Genomic DNA, 17,241 nt, shown 5'->3' with positions numbered 1-17,241 from the left:
ATCCAGTTGATGCGTATTTGGACGTGTTTGTGGACGGTTATGTCGGACGTCATGAAGTCACTTCGACGCCCACACTCGCCAACATATGTTACCGGCAGAAGAACCTGAACGATAACCGAATTCCAGTGTTCAGCTGGTCTCTGAAGACCATGGTGATATCGTCCTGAATAGAGTTGGGTATTAGCTCAGTCTTCGACCGGCTCGGGAACGTGTGAAGCCCGACAGCGTCACGGCGTCATAAGAGCAACTAATGGCGCTCACCTTGTCTCTTACAACCACCTCTGCGGACTCTGTCGACTCCTTGAGCCATGACCGACTTCTCGTACGACTCTTTGGGCTTCAAAGACATTCTCGTCACCTTGGATGATGGTGTTCTCCTCGTTCTCATCAACCGTCCCAAGCAGTGAGTTGACTTCGTTCCATCCCCCCTCGATTCACTCCTGAACAACTACGTCTAGAAAGAACATGTTCGAAGCTGACCTCGCGAACGACATTATCCGCGTCTTCGAAGTCGCAGACAAGGATGACCGCGTTCGCGCGGTCATCCTGTCTGCCGACCCTACCGCACCTGCATACTGCTCGGGAGTGAGTTCTCATGATTCTCTAGAACAGTTCGTAAGACTCAAGGTCCTTCTTACGTGTAGGCGAACATCACTGGCGGATGGGACAACCTCTTGACGCCCGAAGAGAAGAAGGAAGGCCTCCACTGTGGGTATTTTGGGGCAACGCTCGGGCGCCCTGCTCACGATGTCCTCCTACCCCAGCGCATCGCGATGGCGGAGGCAAAGTCGCCATGGCTATCTATCATTGTCGCAAGCTCACTATCGCTGCTGTGAACGGCCATGCTGTAAGTGTATCCGTACGCGGCTCTTGCGAATACAACTAATACTTCTTCAAAGGCCGGCGTAGGCTGCACTGCGCTACAGCTACCCTTCGACATTCGCTTCGCCTGGAAGGATGCGAAGATCATCTTCCCCTTCGTCCGTCGCGGGATTGTCCCCGAAGGTAAGGTGATTTCCTTTTAATATTCACGTATGTCCTAAGCCCCCTCCAGCGACCTCCTCGTACCTCCTCCCCCGCCTCATCGGCCAGTCACGCGCCACCGCCGTCCTCCTCACCGGCGACATCCTCTCCCCGACCTCCCGCCACCTCGACGGCCTCTACCACACTATCCTCCCCACGCGCGCGGAGGTCCTCCCCGCCGCGCTCGCCTTCGCCAAGGAGCTCGCGCAGAACACCTCGCAGGTCTCCGTCGCTTACGCGAAGGGTCTCATTCAGCACCCCGGCGCTGATCAGGAGGAGAATCATCTGCACGACTCGTACGCGATGGCGGCGTTCAGCAAGGCGCGCGATGCAAGGGAGGGGACGAAGGCGTTCTTCGAGCGTCGCGCGCCCAAGTTTAAGGATACGCTATCGGAGAACCTGCCGTCGTACTATCCTTGGGTAAGGCATCTCTCTATGGGCATCTCGCTCGACGTGTCTCTGACCTCCCGCAACAGTGGCGCTCTGTCGATATCCGCCATCGGGCATTCAAGCTATGAGGATGGTCATTGTGCGTTGGGAAATCTTACGTATACGCCTTGTTGCTTGATGTACGAGTATATGGAATTCATGGCTGCTTCACGCATAATTGCGAGCCACTCTCCCTCCCCTACCACCACCACAGTTCAAACAAGCCCAGTAAACTCAAAAGAGTCCCCCTCCACAAACGGCGCTGCCTTACACCCAGGCACGCGCCACAACGCCAATCTACTTCCGCCATCAATCGATCGGCAGGAGATCAAGATCCGCGGAACGGATGGCCGATTTGTAGCCGATGTCGAAGATACTTTTTGCGGGGAAAAGGCCGATCGCCGAAAGCCTGAGTTATCGCTGTTGGGCGTGAGCTTGTACTGGTCGGTGAGTTGGCTGTGCAAGGGCTTGTTGCCGAGCATGCCTTTCAATGGCTTCAAGTGCAATCTATACATAAGAGGGTATACGTGTAGAGCCATGGACGGGAAGGAAAATCAGCATGTACAGCGTGAAGACAACAAATACAGTACAGTACAGCAAAGAAAGCGCATGACGAACATGAGTAGGAGGACATGAACATGCACGAAATAATGAAGATCAGTAGATGCCTGGTATCGCTATGTGAAGGTACAATTAGTCTTATTGGCCAGTAACGCAGAACGACCTTCCGTCCTGCTATTTCGTCGAGCGCGAATACGATGACGGCGGTGCTGGGCCCGAGTCCACATATCGTAGCTCTCTCGTCGCTGACGACGTCGTCCTGGAGGCCTGTGGCGACCCCCAGGGTTGGGGCGGCGGCGGTAGCTGCTTCTCCCCGTACCGCGCCATAACCGGCGACCCCTGCGACGACGCCGATGACCCTGGCGGCGGCGGCACCATCCTGTCCCTTTCGCCATCCCTGCTGTCCCTCCGCTCCTCGGGCACCATCAACGGCGGCGGCGGAGGATTCAGCGTCACCTGTGGCGAGTGCACCGACCCCTGCGACCCCTGCGACGCACTCAATGGCCCCTGCGACACACTCATCGGCGCCTGCGTCGGACTCAACCCCACCTGCGTCGGCCCACTGAGCGGCACCTGGAACGACGACTGGTGGTTCTTCAGCGCCTCCGCCTCCTTTTCCTTCTCCTCTCGCGCCTGCTTTGACGCCGTCTTCGGGCGCGCAAACTTATCCGAGACGTCAGCGGCCCGTGCGGAAGCGCGCAGGGTCTCGAGGTCGATATGCGGGGCCTCGCCGTTGTTGAGTTTGCTGCGCTTGCGCATGAGTTTCGCATAGTCTGTGAGGGAAAGGTGAGACCAGCACATGGGCGCATAGAGTAGGGATCACAAGACAAGAGGGGGAAGCAATACTCACGCAACCCGCACGCATTGCACAGCGTCCGCGCCCCATCCGGCCCGCGCCGCCACTCCGGCGTCTCTCGAATGTTGCACGAGTGACACTTCCCCGGTGGGGATGCGCGCTTCTTACTAGTTAGCACATCGTCTCCTATTTCCAAGAAGCTTGGCGAGACGTACACTCCTCTTTCGGTACTTCGTCTTCGGCATGGCGACATTCGCCGCATTCCCAGCAGTGGTCGACGCGCGCTTGCTCCGGATTGTCTCCATATCGCGCTCCGCCATCGAGCGCGGGTCGTCTGCGGCGCTGTCGGTGTGCTAAAGAGTGGCGATGATTTAGCAAACGCGAATTATACCAGTAAGAACAATTTGATAGTACTCACCAACTCATCCTGCCCCCCATCGCTATCCCGATCCATATCCTCCCATGGCCTTTTCGGTACGCGATGCTGCTCCTCAAGCGCAGGTGGCGCGCGGTAGCTCGGATGCGACTCAGGCGCAGGCGGCCCACGAAATCCTGACCCCTCGTCACCACGAAAGCCCGAGCCCGACACCGACTCGACCTTCGCCCGCTCGCTCTCCGTCAACGACATGCTCCTGAGGTTCCCCAGCAGCCGCACGACCTCCTCCGCCCGGTGGTTCATCTCCGACAGCTCGTCGTCGCCGGGCGAGAAGGCGGGGACGGTTTGTTGGACGTTGGCTGGGGGAGGATGGGATGAGCACATCTCCTATATTTCCCAAAAGGAAGTGAACAGCACTCACCATACCGAAACGCAAACTGGTACAGTTTTGTGCAGTGCTCGATAAGCTACGCGGCTTGTCAGCCTACACATATCCACGCAATTAGACCCTTAACTCACCTGCCGCAAAATCGCATCCTGAGGCGTAGTCGGAGGTGGTGAGGCGCGCGGCTCCCTATCTCGAGGGTACGGCGCCTCGCTCCCTCGAACCGAAGGCGCTCCATACGAGCCCGGAGGTCGACTGTACGTCTCGCCAGCCTCTCGTGCGTACGGTACCTCGCTTCCTCTACTGTACGTCTCTGCGCGCTCCGCGCCCCCTCGACCATACGGCTCTGCCGCGATCGGACTCGCCGCCCGCAAGGGATAGGATGGCCACTCTGACTGCGGCGGAGGCGGGATCAACCTCTCAGAAGGAGCCGGTGGATGCCCTGCTGGTGGAGGTCCTGCTGGAGGTGCTGAGAGGACTGGCGGAGCTACAGGCGGCCCTGTATGACCGGGCGGAGTGGCTGAATGCGCTGGATGACTCGGTAGAGGATGTATCGGCGAAGGAGGCACGGGCTGCGCAGGCGGCGGCACCGATGGAGGGTGCGACGGGGGCCCAGGCGCTGGATGCGGCGGCGGGACAGAGCCAGGATGCGGCGGATACGCATAGTGTGGTGGCGGATACGGCGGATGCACCGGGGGCAGATGCGGCGGCGGCGGCGGGCCCCTCATCTGATGCGGAGTCGGCGGTGGGGGCTGGTGTTGGCGCGCCTCGTAGTGCGCAGGCGCTGGAGGCGGCGGCGGATGACGGGCCCAAGGATCGTGCGCGGGAGGCGCTGCAGGGTGAGATGGTGCAGAGTGGGACGATGCATGGGATGGCTGAGACGCATGTGAGGAGCTGGGGCCATGAGACGAGGAACTGGAGGGATGGTAATGGTGCTGAGGCGGCGCAGGCGACGCATGCGCGCTCCAATCCCGACCGCGGCGGATATTGCTCCCTGTGATGATACCCATTCGAGTACGAGGCACTCGAGGACGGCGGCGGTGGAGCATGCGAAGCACTGGGCGCATGCGAGACGCTACCAGTACCCGGATGAGAATGAGCGTGTAGATGCGCGGAGACAGGCTGAAGCGGCTGCTGTCCATGAGCACTTGACGGGTGAGCACTTGATGGGTGAGCGCTTGCCGGAGGAGTATGATGAGCCGACGCTGACGGCGGCGGCGGCGGCGGCGGTTGGGAGGCTTGTGGTGGTGCTGCCCGATATGATGCATGCGGCGGCGGCGCCTGCGAAGACGCATAAGGGGGATACGGATATGGAGATGAGTATGATCCCTAGCCGAAAGTTTAATATGCGTCAAGTCACCGGGTCCAACAAACTCACCGAAGGGGGACGCGTTTCACGCTGCCTGGCAGGACGAGAAGGAGGAGGATACGCGTACTGAGGATGTTCTTGGCGAGGTGGTAGAGATGAGGGAGGCGGCGGCGGCGGGGATCTATGGGAGGAAGTGGATGGGGTGGATGGGAGGTATGAAGCGGTGTGCTTGGAGGGATAATGGGTATCGGCGTATGTGACGTCAGGCGGTGGGGAGTACTGAGCTTGATGGGAGGAGGAGGGTTGCGTAGACCATGAGTTTGGCACAGCTGGTTTGCTCCAGCTGAGGCGATCGGCTGGTGGCTGCACGGGGCTGGACACGGGGGAAGGCGGTCTCCGTCTTTGGGGAGGGAAGTCGAGATCCCTCAAAGAGGGGAGACGCGGGGGCTCATTCCCCCTCGGTTGGGGAGAGGCAGGGGTGTATCTTGTGGCGTGGTAGTAGGAGCCTGACATCGTCCCTCAGGCGCTACGCGGATGCGTATGAGGATCCAGCGGCCGTCGTCAAGGCTCGACTTTGTAGTGAATCTGAAGGAAGTTATATTCGTCAGCGCTCGCATAACACACAACGCGTCGTAAGGCTGCGCACCAAGAAGCGCGCGACCTCCTCAAGGACAAAGAGTTGGCAAGCAGAGGGAGCGGCTCGACGGCGGCGACGAGGGAAGTACCAGGGGGATGTCCTGGGGAATATATGGGTCGATGCCTGGCGAACGTCGAGGACAGCGCCGGAGGGGCCTTTGACGACGGATGGTGACGGGCAGGAGGAAGGGTGTAAATGGTCCGGAAAAGGCAAGCGGTGCGCACAGGTTGGCGATAGATCTGACCAGTCGGTCGGGCGGAGTCTGAATCGGGATATCATTTTCGGCTTTATCGTCCTTCCTTGGCTCATCCGTCCCAGCAACGACTGCGCTTGCCTGGCCATTGCTACTGCGAGTGTATGTACTGACTTTTGAGGCTTCGTAGCCTAATCCTTGCACTTCAGTGATTTTTCTGCGATTTTTCTGCGGCCGGAAGGAAGATAGCGACGAGGCGGAATCTGGCGAATCGCCGATCGTGCGAGGCCGATGAGATCGATTTCACCTAAAACCCCCGCGGCTTCTTCGGAACGCGTGGGCCGCGCGCTCTGCTCCCGCTTCCGGTCACTTGACCCCCCTCTTCCTGTGGCTCCTTTCTGTTCCTCCAGCCCTCTGGCGCCCTCCCATCTTCAACTGGTGGGCAGAGGGCATCCACAGCGCCCGGATGCAGGACCGACATGCGAAATCTGCATCAGTGATATCTCCCACAATTTCAATCTCTTGATCGTCTCAGTTGGGAAAGCCTCCTCACACGTGGATACCTGTGCCTGACCCGATCTCAGGGGTCCCATGACGCGCTGCGCCAGTTGGTCTACCCGCTGTGCGCCATACGGTTCTAGCTCTGGCACCCTTCCTGCGCTCACTGAACAGGGAAGGCGCACATGCGTCCCTCTTCCTACCATTCTGCCGTGCGCACCATTCAGTGCGCCAACGTAAGTGGGAGTCGCGCTGGCTTTGAAATGCCACTTCCATCTGCCCCACTGGCGGTTACGTGCCCCCGTATGTCAGTTGTCTGCGCCGTATGTCAATCCCCTGCATTGGATCAGACGCAAGCGAGGCAGAGAAGAGCCGCAGAGACTCCTGAGCCTACGTAGAGGTCCCCTCTCACGCCCGATATCGATGCGAAGGGGCAGGCTGCCACGAAGAGGAAGGATCACATCGTGATCAGATCGCGCTTGTCTGCTCATGCAGATTTGGGACGACAAATTCGCCGTTCGCCCGAACGGCGAATGATGGCGAATTCACGTGGTCCGCGGTCACTCCGATCATGTCGACGCGCGCCTGTCCTCTTTATGGTCATGAACATTGTTTATAATAAAATAATCCATAGTGTTCCTGCTACCCTGCCTGACCCATAAGCCTTGAGACAGATATGTACTGTACACTCTGTGTCCCCCTGTCATAGTAGCAACAAAACATTGGGTGCTTACATGTATTGTACACCACCACATTCAAGGACATGTCAATGCCCCCATGCTCAGTCTTTGGCAAGGCTCATAGGGCTTGCTGATGCAGCTGAATACCCACCAGAAGTCTTTGCAAAGAGGCAGTGGTCTTCGCAAAGTCAAACTTTAGTCTTACTCACGCGCATACACACTTTTGTCAAAGATCAGAGGGCTTGGGGAAGTCGGTCAAGACGCTCGCCTAAGCGGCCTGACGCCCACCAGGAGTCTTTGCAAAGAGTTGGTGGCCTTCCCAAAGTCAAAGCCTAGGTCTCACTTACGCATGAGCCGGTCCGTCGTGCCTATGGAAAGCATCACGCTCTCCAAGGAGCAGATACAGACGTTGCCCAATATGAAGGAAAATCAGCAAGACAGAAAAAGCGAGCTTTGACCTGTCTTTAAAAAGTGCTACACCCTTCACAAAGTTATTTCAGACACTCGGCAGTTGCTGGGACTCTTTGGGAAGACTGAGCGAGTTGCGCGAAGACCGCAGAGTCTTTCAAAAGTAAAGACGCCAGGTACGCATGGGCCCTGCACGTGGCCAATTCGCCATCATTCGCCATCATTCGCCGGATCGGGCGAACGGCGAATTTGTCGTCCCAAAACCGCAATGCTCTCCATCGGAGGGCAGTTCTGGCATAGCACGTTCTTGATGCATGTGCCTTGTCGAGGCGCCAGATCCTCTTCGCCCCCCCCCCCTGCCTGGCGCGCAGATTCGTCGACGCCTGCTGTTGATAGACATCCCGCGCTGATGATGAGATCCCTGCGCGTCAACGTCTCCGCCGATGTGGATAGACGAACCTCCAGACCGGCATGGACAGACGAGCGGCGTCAAGGCGTGGAACCTACCGCGTAATCTCATAACGCGACCATTGTCCGCAACGCATACCCCCGGTGTGTCGAAACTAGCGTGTCAATGCGCAAATTCTCAGCATGCACCGAAGCGCTCACAGTAAGACCTTCCCACCCCAAGGTCGTATACATGTACCTTTGAACCCCCCGGGCCTGCAGTCAATCTCCGTCGATGCAATGGCCGCTTACGAGAGTACTAGACGCCGCTGGTCGACCATCAGTACTTACGGCGCTCAACATCGACCATCAGCGCTCCAGGCCTAGAGATCTAGTTGACGGGCGCCGCGCTACTCAATCTGAGGTGCCGTGCGCGATGCCATGATCTGGCTGCCGTGCGTAGTCCTCCCGGGGCGGCACTCAGAGCTATGCGCCCATTCCCTGCGCTATTTGGGCGACGTGTGCTCGTCCGTCTGACTGCCGTACGCGCCTCCCCGCGACGGAAGGCAGGCTTCCGCGAACGGAGTAAGGTCTTCTACAGATGGGCGCGCGAGTGCACCTTCCATCCCCGCCGCATCGCGCCTAGCCTTCCACGCCGCATCGCAGCTAAACTCTCGTATCGCTGCTAACGTTATGGCCGGGGAGACCTGCATCCGGATTGAATCTGATGGAAGGGCTACCTTGCTGTATGCGCGTAGTTCTGGACATGCCGTATGCGCAAAGCTTTTGACCTGCCGTATGGAGGGTCATCTGAGCGACTACGTTGGGTCATTCGTAGTACCTGCTTGGGTCATTGGAAGTGCCTGCTTGGGTCATCGGAAGCGCCTGCTCTGGTCATATGAACGACGCCTCCTTACTCTCTCGCAAAGGCTATCTGCGCGGGTCCGCTGCGAACTGTTCAGCAAGGTTTAGTGCAGTAACAGTAGCAAAAGGCCAACTCGCCTATCTTTTCGAATCCCCTCCTTGTCATCTGGGACATTACGCCGGTAGCCTCTTCTCCCCGTACCGATACAGCAGCAAACAATCCCCAATAAGTGCGCGAATAGAGTTCATCAGCGCGCACCGCCGCACTCGTCTCGTGTCTGATACTATGGTCGACCCCATCATCGATGTCATCTATCGGCGCGAAGGTCGTGCGGAGGTTTGCAGGGATCTGATGACCATCACCGCGCGCGTCGAACTTCGACGCATGCAGCGACAGATGTAGCCGATGAGCACGGAGTGAGCTAGGTGACAGATCGTGAGCGTTCTGGGTGGCGACGAGGGGTATCGGGGTCTGCAAGTGGCAACGGAAGGTCCTGAGAGGCGACAGGGCGTGGCATTGCAGAACGAGGAGTTGAGCGCGCCACCCTCGCGCGAGGATTGCGCAATCTCGATAGAGCTGGAGCACGAGTAGACGAAGTCGGACCGAGACCATGAGACCGTCGCGTAGAGATATGAGAGAAGATGGGGGAGATTCTGGATCGAGACCGGAGACGCTTTGGGGAAGAAGGTGCAACCCCAAGCATGGAGAAAGAGAGGAAGCGGGTGTACGGCTGGGCAGAGCGAGCTGAGGGCGCGAAGAGAGAGGAAGCATAGGAAACACTCACTGGCCAGATAAGGAAGAGGAGGCGAAGCTGCAGAGCGCGCGCTGCGAGAACGATGATTGTATTCGCAGTTCATGCGCCCGATCCTGTATCAGTAATATCGGGAGCAAAGTGAGGTCTCAAACGTGCGAAGGACGCACGCATGGAAAGCGACCGAGCGGTAGTGAGAAAAGAGACTGACGCGGTATTGCAGCCGATGTATAGGCTTTCGTAGCCACCGCTGGCGAGACTGAGAGGCTGAGATTCGTACGCCGCAAGTGCAGAGCGCCAAGTCGAGTGCAACGCGTATTTACGCCGCCTGGCGCGGTAGGATCTCTGCGCCTACCGAGAATGTGTAAGAAGATGTAGAAGTAATAGCAAGCATGAGAGACCTATGCGGTGTACGCGTGTGCCTCTTTCGAATCGCTGTGGTACCATCCCTAGAGCGGATGTCAGTGGGAACGGAGGTATGCGAGTGCCGACCTTCGCTTCTCAGGTCCTCTGTTTCTCCCTTCTACGGCGCAGCATGAAGTGCGGGCCAAGCCTCTCGCTCGGTACCGCCTCGCGCTAGATGACCTTCGGGAGATCTTAGTGTTCACCCTTTCATGAGAAGCTGCGCCGCTGGGAGGTCGTTCGCGGATAGCGGTTATAGCCGAGGGCCTTCCTGGCAAAGCTTGTATCCTCGCCGAGAAAATATCGCCATACAAAGTTTACCGCTGGAAAGACAGCGTCAGTTTAGCGCCTACTAGAAGACAACTCTAGGGTCTCGAGCCACGACATTCAGAGCCCCAAGGGTCCATAAACATGCCAAAGCCACGCACCCAGCTAGAAGAAGGGTCCCTGCACCGCATACCCTCTCGTGTGGCTTCGCTTATTTGGTGCGGAGGATTGGCGTATCGACTTGCTTATCTGGTGGGAATAGGCGCAGTGGGATGGGCCGGCTGACCTGAAGGCGAGTAGCGTCTGACCAGTAGCGAAGCGCCGCCTGACCAATTGCGGTATTACAGCCTATGAATGAGGCCTTTGACTATGACCGAGAAGTATGTGACCCAGTAGACTTCGCTAACAGACGAACGCCTGCTATGAGCGCGACGGGGGTATATAATCCCGACGAAACGGTGCCGCAGCGCATGCAGGAGCGCCAGAACCTTGCGACCGCAGGGCCAAAGCGACAACGTATCGCGCCCACAAGATCATCGGGTCGACCGCACGACGCGCATCGTACAGCGCCCCGATTGCATCGGTGAAAGGACGAGGTTGAAGATTGCAGAGAAAAAGATCCGTGTTGTGGTTGAAGAAGAAACGCGGAAACCAGGTGTTGCAGAGAAGACTAGACGATAAGCAGACAAATAGCAGCAACAGTGAAATGTATTCCACGTCGCCACAATTTACAGTATTCAAGCCGGCGAGATGGTGGTCGAAAGCAGGATTGGGGGTTGCCAAATTAGGGAATGGGGGTCCGAGACACGTGCCAACGTTCTCACGGTCCACTCGTCAACATCCTCTCTTCTCATGACTTGAGTAAGGTTCGATATCCACTGAGGTTTTGGATATTACATTCATCGCATTCAGTGTTGTCGAAATAAGTTAGGTACATGTTACATCTATGAGTGGTACTGCTACACCCTCACAAAAACACCCTACACTCCAAGAAGAAAACAGCGTACAAAGAAAGTGGCCCGAAGCTTTCGCGGCTTCGTCATAGGTCAGTCAGAGGATCTAACGGAAACAACGATATAATAAAAAGTACAAGAGGTCATCAGCGAAATCGAAATCATGTTGGTGATGCAAGAAAATCATGTTAGTAGAGAAAGGAATCATGTCAGTTCGTCAGTGGTATCGTTCAAGTTCAGGTCAAAATCATGTCATGCTGGCGTGTCCAAAATTCTCAGATGCAACTTTCCACTCTCCACATCCACATCCTGCAGCGCGCGCTCCCACTCCGCTTGCGAGTTGATGAACTGCATCGACAGAATCCCCGCCGACAGCGAGCTCGACCGCGCGCGCCCTTGCCGGACCCCGAGCCTCGCCGCCGCCTCGCTCACCTGCGGCTCCGCAGGAGGTGCGTGGAACGCAACGGTGAAGTCCTCGGAGAGCGGCACGCCCTCCTGCTTGACGAATTTGTCGTGCAGGCGCCGCCGGAGCTCTCCGAAGGGGATCGAGCGCGTTGCTCGCAGGAGGATGATGGTGTTGTTGTGCGCGGCCTTGATGGCGAGCTGAGGTTCGGTGCCCGCGGAGGAGTTGGGTCGCGAGCTTGAGGGATGAGAGGACCCAGGGCGGCCGCCGGAGGATCCTGGGCGCGCCGAGGAGGCCGTCGAAGAGCCGCGCGGGCGGTAGAAGGCAGCCGCAGAACTCGGACGAGGGGGTGAGGACGCGATGCCGGCGGGGAGCGGGGGCACGGGCGGAATTGCGCTGTCGTGCGCGTAGTGGATAGGAGACGTCGGCCGGAAACCTGGTGAGGGGGGTCGACGGGGGCCCATAGAGGAGGTGCGTGGGGGAGGGAAAACGGTGGGGATATCTAAGTGGGACCCGGTGGTAGAAATCGAAGCGCGGTGTCCCATGGGTGTCTCGGGGCGAATGGGGTATGGCTCCTCAAGGGAATATTGTGAGGGTCGGCGAATGAACGTCGGACCCGGAGGGTTGACCATCTTGTCGTTGAAAGGAGGTAAAGGGAATTTCTCTGCAAGACAGTCAGATTGAGAGACTTCTACATTCGCTTAAGACGCACCGAACGTGGGGGTATCCATGCGGGAAATGACAGAAATTGAAGAGTAGCGGGAAGAAGGGGAGTGGTCTCGTGCGGAGGAGGCGCGTCGGAGGTTGGCGCCCAGTTCTCCTCGAGGGAGGACGGCGTCTGCGGAGTCTGCTGTCCTGATCGTGGCAACACTAGCGACGCTTGCAATTGAGCCTCGCCGAGCGTGTTCCTGCCAATGATCCTCGCCATCAGAAAGCGAAAGGCCTTCGAGATATGTCGTCGCGGAGTCCATTGTTTGCCAAGACTCACGAACCGCAGGTCGGCGTTCTGAAGTCGGTAAGCCTACAGGAATACCGCCAACGAATCAGCGTCGCTCACCCATTTTGCTCGTCGTACTTCTCCGCGCGAGGCCTGCCTTGAGCAACATCTCGTGGTTCTCGGGGAGTGCCTCCAGGCCAATTGAGCTGCGCTTGTCAATCGCTGGATCATGTCCAAATTGCATATGAGGTGAAGTGGGGACGACAACAACAGAGGGTCCCGCACTTGACATCGAATGCCGAGAGGAACTCGAGGATGAAGACGAGGAGGACATCGAGATACGCTTGCTGCCTGAGGTTCGACTCGACCGTGGTGAGGTTGTCGTGTCCGAGGCGTAATCGAAACTGCTCGACGAGTTGTGCCTCCCGCCCGACGATCGGGAGCCCGACGCCTCCGATTGCGCCCCAGAGAACTGCGTGTTCGTCCCAATAGAGCTCCGCGAGCTGCCAAACTCCGGCTCGCGCCCCTGCTTCTTCGCCAGGTCATAGTCGCGGCGCCAATAGCCAAAGAAGTCGGTCACCATACGGTCGTTGCGGAGGTCGTTCAGCAGCGCGGGCACGTCATCGCGGAAGAGCGCCTCGATGAGGCGGCGCAGCTCGGTCGCGCGCTGCTCGATGGTCTCCTGGCTCGCGCGGAAGAAGGTGCCCTTCTTGGTGAGGCGGGGAATGAGGTCGTGCACGTCCTTGGCAACAGTGGTCGGGTCGGGGCCCATGGGGAGAGACTCGAAGGAGGCGGCGTCGTGCACGTAGAGGCCGTTCTTCTTGACGCCCTTGCCCGAGGTGAGCCGCCGCCGCTTCTCGCGCGCGAGGCGGGTGTACTCGTACTCGAGCGTCTCCTGGAACCAGAGGCAGTCTTCCCATTTGCGCCAGATCTAGTGTCGAGATTAGGGGGGAGTATGAGGGGAGGAGGGACGACGCGCCTCGTACTCCGAGTGGGAATTGTAAGTCGAGATGGAGGCGCGCTCGCCAGGTGTCGAGCTGATAGTGATCGGCGAGATGCGCATGCCATAGCTATAGCTCGAGCCTGATGGAAAGGTCAGTACTGTCCAAAGGGGTGGTTGGGACTACGCACCAAACTTGACTGGCGGGAGCATCGCTACTGAGAATCGTGCGGGAGGGGGGCGGTATACCGCCCGCTTCCAGTTCTGAGCTACCGTCAGTCTATGCTTCCGGTATGTGTCCGGGGAACTCACGTCTGGTGATATGGGTCCATCTGAGTGAATGTCGGCGAGACTGCCCGTCTTGAGAGGCAGAAAGGTCAGTGGGGGCTGCTGGGGTATGAGAGAAGACATGGCGGTTGATCACGAACCATCACTGCCATGGATCCCATCTTGCCTTGATAAGTGCTAGGCGCGTGCACCGCCCGGAAACAGATGCACGAGGGGCCAGGTACGTGCCTTATCGAAATCTGACTGCGGAGAACGGCAGGTTGACGTGCGGGCAAGCGGCGGCGCGCGGTCGTCGGCGGGTGCGCGACACGGGCAGCGACGAGCAGGCGCTCTGCTCGCCGTCGTGGTCGAATATAAGAAAAGGGCTCGAACGAGAGGGAATGTCGATCATGTCTCTCTTGTTCTTATTGTCTTTCCCTCTCCGCACGCCCACAGTCTATATCACACCTTGATCCCCGGCCGATCGCGAGTGATCCCGCCGGCCGGCCAGGTCTATTGTTCTCCGGCATACCCCACCAGCACGCGTAGGGGAGAAGCACGAGATAAAAGCCCTCGGCACGCAGGCTTCAAGCGCCGTACGCCCACGTCGTCCGCGCGCGCAAGAAACTCTTCCTCGAGACAAGCGCATGGCTCAAGCACCAGCGACAAGCTAAACTCGGCAGCCCATCAGTTCGACAAGCGTGCATGTACGGTTCGAGGGGACGTACTCTCCGCTCCATCGCTGGAGGCTGAATGTACTCGGAAACGAGGCTGTCGACCATCGATTTTCTTAGCATCGATCGCGTGCACCAGCGCGGCAGGGACAAGTCAGACTCACGCTCGCCAGGAATGCAAGCTACTGTACTCAGCTCTTTCATTGTTCCTAACCAGGCGAGGAGGTAGGACGACGATCCGTGACGTCGAGGCCATCTCTCTGCTTCCTCGCACCGGTGCCTCGTCGACCATAGACGAACATGGAATAGCCTTTGCGGTTGGTGTGCCCCCATTTCAGGAGAACAATGGAATGCGGCTTCCTCACTCAGGACCGGGTCTCACCGTCTCGAATCAGCATCCGGTCCCAGTATCTTGGCACATGTCGTCCCGCTCATGGAGGCAATCTGCAAGTTCCGGTTGAATTTTCTCAGTCGTCGTGGCCGAGCGGCCGCAGTTAACCTGCGATTGTTGGTGAAGTATGGTATCCGTTAGTGTGAGGAGTTTCTTAATGACAGCGACCTGATTCAAGGACAAAGGTAATGAGGGCACGAGAAGGAATAAAGCTCGAAGGCGTCGGCTAGAAAACCGTGAGAATTCGTGGCACGTGCTTCTGGACCCACATATTGGACAATGTGCTCTCGACCTTCATCTTCCGTCGTCCTCCCCTGCCTGCATTGCATTTAGTATGGAAACCCTTCATCTTGGAACGTAGCTGAAGGCCGAGTCGGTAAGACGTTATGAACATCTCACTAGAGAAGCGTCGGCCCTGCCTCCCGACGACCTTGCTTGCATGTGACACGCACGCTGCGGTGGCCAAAGTTTCTCCTCAAGAAATATCTGCCGACATACATGGCTTAATCCTGTCTTATAAGAAAGGCTTCAGGACGCTCTGCCTTCTCTTTTCCATTTATTCGGGCCCGCTCGAACTTACTCTATGCTTCGAGTCTCGTTACCTCGGCTTCGACTGAACTATCCCAGTGTGTGTTCTGATCCACTGCTCATTTGCCTTCGTTGCTACTGTCGATGTGTGGGAAGTCTATACGGAGCTCCTCCGGGCCCTTAACCATCGGACATGAAGACGCGGGTAGTCGTATGGGTTTCAACTGTTCTTTGTAAATACTGCTCAAGAAGGCAAACTTTGTGTGTACAAACACGGGCAGACGCTTCGCGCCACCCTGACTTACCTATTACTATGTGTATACGACAGCGAATGTCCTACATGGCACCGCGTGTTTATAAATTCAACCATTGGTCATCTCTCACTCTCCTCTGCCTCTTCATCGCGACACGCGCTGGGCGAGGCTGAAGGGACGAGTGTGGTCCTGGGTTGAGTCGCCGTCTCGCACGTTATTGGTGAGACTAGGTGGCGCAGCAGCGTCAATGGGCCCAACGCATCTCTTCTCATCAGAGAACCACTTAGATCTGCGTCTCGCTGAAGTCCCGCTCCTAGAGGTGGCATCGCGTGGGTCACGTGGGTAGCACCCACAGTCACCCACAGATTACATGCGTGTGTACTGGCCGACTGAGCACTATAGCAGGCAGCAGGTCCTGCCCTAGGCCTCAGGAGAAAGGCATGATGCAGATACGTGCTAGTTCGAGCGTTAGCGAGTGAGAGAGAGAGGGCATCAGAGGGCGGGCAAACAAAAAACATTTCTGCAGGAGCCTCGAGGCGATGGAAGCAGAGCGCAGAGGCTGACGCGCTCGCCACCCATGTGACCGTCTACGCGATTCCTTTGGACGCGGCGACGTTGCTTGGCTATTGCCAGGCCACAGCGCCTGCTTCGCTTGACTCAATGATCAGCTGTTTACTGCACAGATCCATGATAGAGATCACCACCTTGTTCGGAGACGATGCTTAAAAAGGACAGAAACAAGAACAACCGTCATATGTTTGGACTTATTTGTGAAATAGGTTCCGCCCAAAGGCACCTGAGTAAGACTAGAGAAGCGTCGGCCCTGCCTCCCGACGACCTTGCTTGCATGTGACACGCACGCTGCGGTGGCCAAAGTTTCTCCTCAAGAAATATCTGCCAACATTCATGGCTAAATCGTGTCTTATAGAAAAGGCTTCATGATACTCTGCCTTCTATTTTCCATTTATTCGGGCTCGCTCGAACTTGCTCTTTGCTTCGAGTCTTGTTACCTCAGCTTCGACCGAACCATCCGAGTGTTTGTTCTGACCCACTGCTCATCTGTCTTCGTTCCTACTGTCTATGCGTGGAGAGTCTATATGGAGGACTTCTCCGTGCCCTTAGCTATTGGACATGAAGACACGGATAGTTGTATATGGGTTTCAACAACTCTTTGTGAATACTTCTAAGAAAGGCAACCGTTGTATGTATTAACACGGGCGGACGCTTCGCGCCACCCTTACTTACCTATTACTACATCTACACGACAGCGAGTGTCCTACATGGCGCCGCGTGTCGAGAGATGCAACCATTCTTCACCTCTTACTCTCCTCTGCCTCCTCTTTATCGCGACACGAGGGACGAGCGTGGTTTTGGATTGAGTCGCCGTCTCGCACGTTACTGACGAGACCAGGTGGCGCGGCAGCGTTAATGGGCCCAACACATCTCTACTCATCTGAGAACCACTTAGATCTGCGTCCCGCTCGCAGGATCCCGCAGCATCACGTGGGTCACGTGGGGGCACGCCCACAGCCGCCCACATGCGCGCGGACAGGCCGACTGAGCGCTGTAGCAGGCAGCATGTCCTGCCCCAGGACTCAGCAGAAGGGCCTAAAGCAAATACGTGCAGGTCAGAGCGTTATCGAGTGAGAGAGAGGAAGAATAGGGCGGGCTAACGAAATATTGCTGCAGGAGCCTTGAGCCGATGGACGCAGAGCGCAGAGGTCAACGCGCTCGTCGCCCGCGTGACCGTCGCCGCAATTCCTTCGGATGCAGCAACGTCGCTCGGCTATTGCCAGGCTACAGCGCCTGCTTTGCTTGACTCGTTGATCAACTCTCTACTGCATGAATTCCTGAGAAATCGCTACCTTGTTCGATGCTTAAAGAGGAAAGAAACAAGAACAACCGTCATATGTTTGGACTTATTTGT

The 17,241-nt window shown here is 57.4% G+C and overlaps 8 protein-coding genes across 8 annotated transcripts; 2 read left to right on the top strand and 6 right to left on the bottom strand.

Annotated features, from left to right (window-relative positions):
• The first annotated feature begins 196 nt into the window (after window positions 1-196).
• On the top strand, window positions 197-1,651 carry SCHCODRAFT_02627449 (ClpP/crotonase). The gene is made up of 7 exons (XM_003031537.2): window positions 197-403; window positions 459-585; window positions 645-708; window positions 765-847; window positions 900-1,005; window positions 1,055-1,443; window positions 1,500-1,651. The coding sequence occupies exons 1-7, from the start codon at window positions 309-311 to the stop codon at window positions 1,539-1,541; spliced, it is 906 nt and encodes a 301-aa protein (XP_003031583.1). The 5' UTR covers window positions 197-308; the 3' UTR covers window positions 1,542-1,651.
• Window positions 1,652-1,905: 254 nt separating this feature from the next.
• On the bottom strand, window positions 1,906-5,696 carry SCHCODRAFT_02627445 (uncharacterized protein). Its single transcript, XM_050345410.1, has 10 exons — window positions 5,526-5,696; window positions 4,949-5,464; window positions 4,775-4,899; window positions 4,577-4,732; window positions 3,705-4,533; window positions 3,607-3,652; window positions 3,228-3,544; window positions 3,025-3,162; window positions 2,864-2,972; window positions 1,906-2,786 (listed from the first exon to the last, which is right to left on the bottom strand). The coding sequence occupies exons 2-10, from the start codon at window positions 5,390-5,392 to the stop codon at window positions 2,188-2,190; spliced, it is 2,763 nt and encodes a 920-aa protein (XP_050200242.1). The 5' UTR covers window positions 5,393-5,464; window positions 5,526-5,696; the 3' UTR covers window positions 1,906-2,187.
• A 2,432-nt stretch (window positions 5,697-8,128) lies between these two features.
• On the bottom strand, window positions 8,129-8,503 carry SCHCODRAFT_01305434 (uncharacterized protein). Its single transcript, XM_050341415.1, has one exon. The coding sequence runs from the start codon at window positions 8,393-8,395 to the stop codon at window positions 8,189-8,191; it is 207 nt and encodes a 68-aa protein (XP_050200241.1). The 5' UTR covers window positions 8,396-8,503; the 3' UTR covers window positions 8,129-8,188.
• Window positions 8,504-8,684: 181 nt separating this feature from the next.
• On the bottom strand, window positions 8,685-9,657 carry SCHCODRAFT_02627439 (uncharacterized protein). Its single transcript, XM_050345409.1, has 2 exons — window positions 9,332-9,657; window positions 8,685-9,277 (listed from the first exon to the last, which is right to left on the bottom strand). Exons 1-2 carry the CDS (start codon window positions 9,402-9,404, stop codon window positions 8,859-8,861), a joined length of 492 nt encoding a protein of 163 aa, XP_050200240.1. The 5' UTR covers window positions 9,405-9,657; the 3' UTR covers window positions 8,685-8,858.
• A 1,515-nt stretch (window positions 9,658-11,172) lies between these two features.
• Window positions 11,173-13,611, bottom strand: SCHCODRAFT_01094803 (uncharacterized protein; the record flags this gene model as incomplete). The annotated part of the gene is made up of 6 exons (XM_003031967.2): window positions 11,173-11,987; window positions 12,036-12,344; window positions 12,399-13,191; window positions 13,247-13,330; window positions 13,392-13,400; window positions 13,513-13,611. The coding sequence occupies 6 exons, from the start codon at window positions 13,609-13,611 to the stop codon at window positions 11,173-11,175; spliced, it is 2,109 nt and encodes a 702-aa protein (XP_003032013.1).
• A 240-nt stretch (window positions 13,612-13,851) lies between these two features.
• On the bottom strand, window positions 13,852-14,589 carry SCHCODRAFT_02304379 (uncharacterized protein). The gene has a single exon (XM_050342312.1). The coding sequence runs from the start codon at window positions 14,472-14,474 to the stop codon at window positions 14,055-14,057; it is 420 nt and encodes a 139-aa protein (XP_050200239.1). The 5' UTR covers window positions 14,475-14,589; the 3' UTR covers window positions 13,852-14,054.
• A 669-nt stretch (window positions 14,590-15,258) lies between these two features.
• SCHCODRAFT_02627426 (uncharacterized protein) lies at window positions 15,259-16,003 on the bottom strand (the record flags this gene model as incomplete). The annotated part of the gene is made up of 3 exons (XM_050345408.1): window positions 15,259-15,396; window positions 15,445-15,729; window positions 15,991-16,003. The coding sequence occupies 3 exons, from the start codon at window positions 16,001-16,003 to the stop codon at window positions 15,362-15,364; spliced, it is 333 nt and encodes a 110-aa protein (XP_050200238.1). The 3' UTR covers window positions 15,259-15,361.
• A 123-nt stretch (window positions 16,004-16,126) lies between these two features.
• Window positions 16,127-16,546, top strand: SCHCODRAFT_01305395 (uncharacterized protein). The gene has a single exon (XM_050341414.1). It carries the CDS (start codon window positions 16,253-16,255, stop codon window positions 16,499-16,501), a length of 249 nt encoding a protein of 82 aa, XP_050200237.1. The 5' UTR covers window positions 16,127-16,252; the 3' UTR covers window positions 16,502-16,546.
• The last annotated feature ends 695 nt before the right edge of the window (window positions 16,547-17,241 follow it).

Source organism: Schizophyllum commune, assembly GCF_000143185.2.
Source record: "Schizophyllum commune H4-8 unplaced genomic scaffold SCHCOscaffold_6, whole genome shotgun sequence".
NCBI classification, from domain to species: domain Eukaryota; kingdom Fungi; phylum Basidiomycota; class Agaricomycetes; order Agaricales; family Schizophyllaceae; genus Schizophyllum; species Schizophyllum commune.
This window is presented reverse-complemented; position numbering and strand designations above follow the sequence as displayed.

Excerpts from the sequence above, each read along its gene's own strand:
- SCHCODRAFT_02627449 (XM_003031537.2), top strand. The coding sequence starts at position 309 with ATGACCGACTTCTCGTACGACTCTTTGGGCTTCAAAGACATTCTCGTC. Across the intron at positions 709-764 it reads GAAGAAGGAAGGCCTCCACT|CGCATCGCGATGGCGGAGGC; the intron begins GTGGGTATTTTG and ends CTCCTACCCCAG. Across the intron at positions 848-899 it reads CTGCTGTGAACGGCCATGCT|GCCGGCGTAGGCTGCACTGC; the intron begins GTAAGTGTATCC and ends ACTTCTTCAAAG.
- SCHCODRAFT_02627445 (XM_050345410.1), bottom strand. The coding sequence starts at position 5,392 with ATGTCAGGCTCCTACTACCACGCCACAAGATACACCCCTGCCTCTCCC. Across the intron at positions 4,733-4,774 it reads CCGCCGCCGCCGCCGTCAGC|TGCTCACCCGTCAAGTGCTC; the intron begins GTCGGCTCATCA and ends TCACCCATCAAG. Across the intron at positions 3,545-3,606 it reads CCAGTTTGCGTTTCGGTATG|CCAACGTCCAACAAACCGTC; the intron begins GTGAGTGCTGTT and ends ATCCTCCCCCAG.
- SCHCODRAFT_01305434 (XM_050341415.1), bottom strand. The coding sequence starts at position 8,395 with ATGCAGGTCTCCCCGGCCATAACGTTAGCAGCGATACGAGAGTTTAGC.
- SCHCODRAFT_02627439 (XM_050345409.1), bottom strand. The coding sequence starts at position 9,404 with ATGAACTGCGAATACAATCATCGTTCTCGCAGCGCGCGCTCTGCAGCT. Across the intron at positions 9,278-9,331 it reads TCCTCTTCCTTATCTGGCCA|CCGTACACCCGCTTCCTCTC; the intron begins GTGAGTGTTTCC and ends CGCTCTGCCCAG.
- SCHCODRAFT_02304379 (XM_050342312.1), bottom strand. The coding sequence starts at position 14,474 with ATGGGGGCACACCAACCGCAAAGGCTATTCCATGTTCGTCTATGGTCG.
- SCHCODRAFT_01305395 (XM_050341414.1), top strand. The coding sequence starts at position 16,253 with ATGATACTCTGCCTTCTATTTTCCATTTATTCGGGCTCGCTCGAACTT.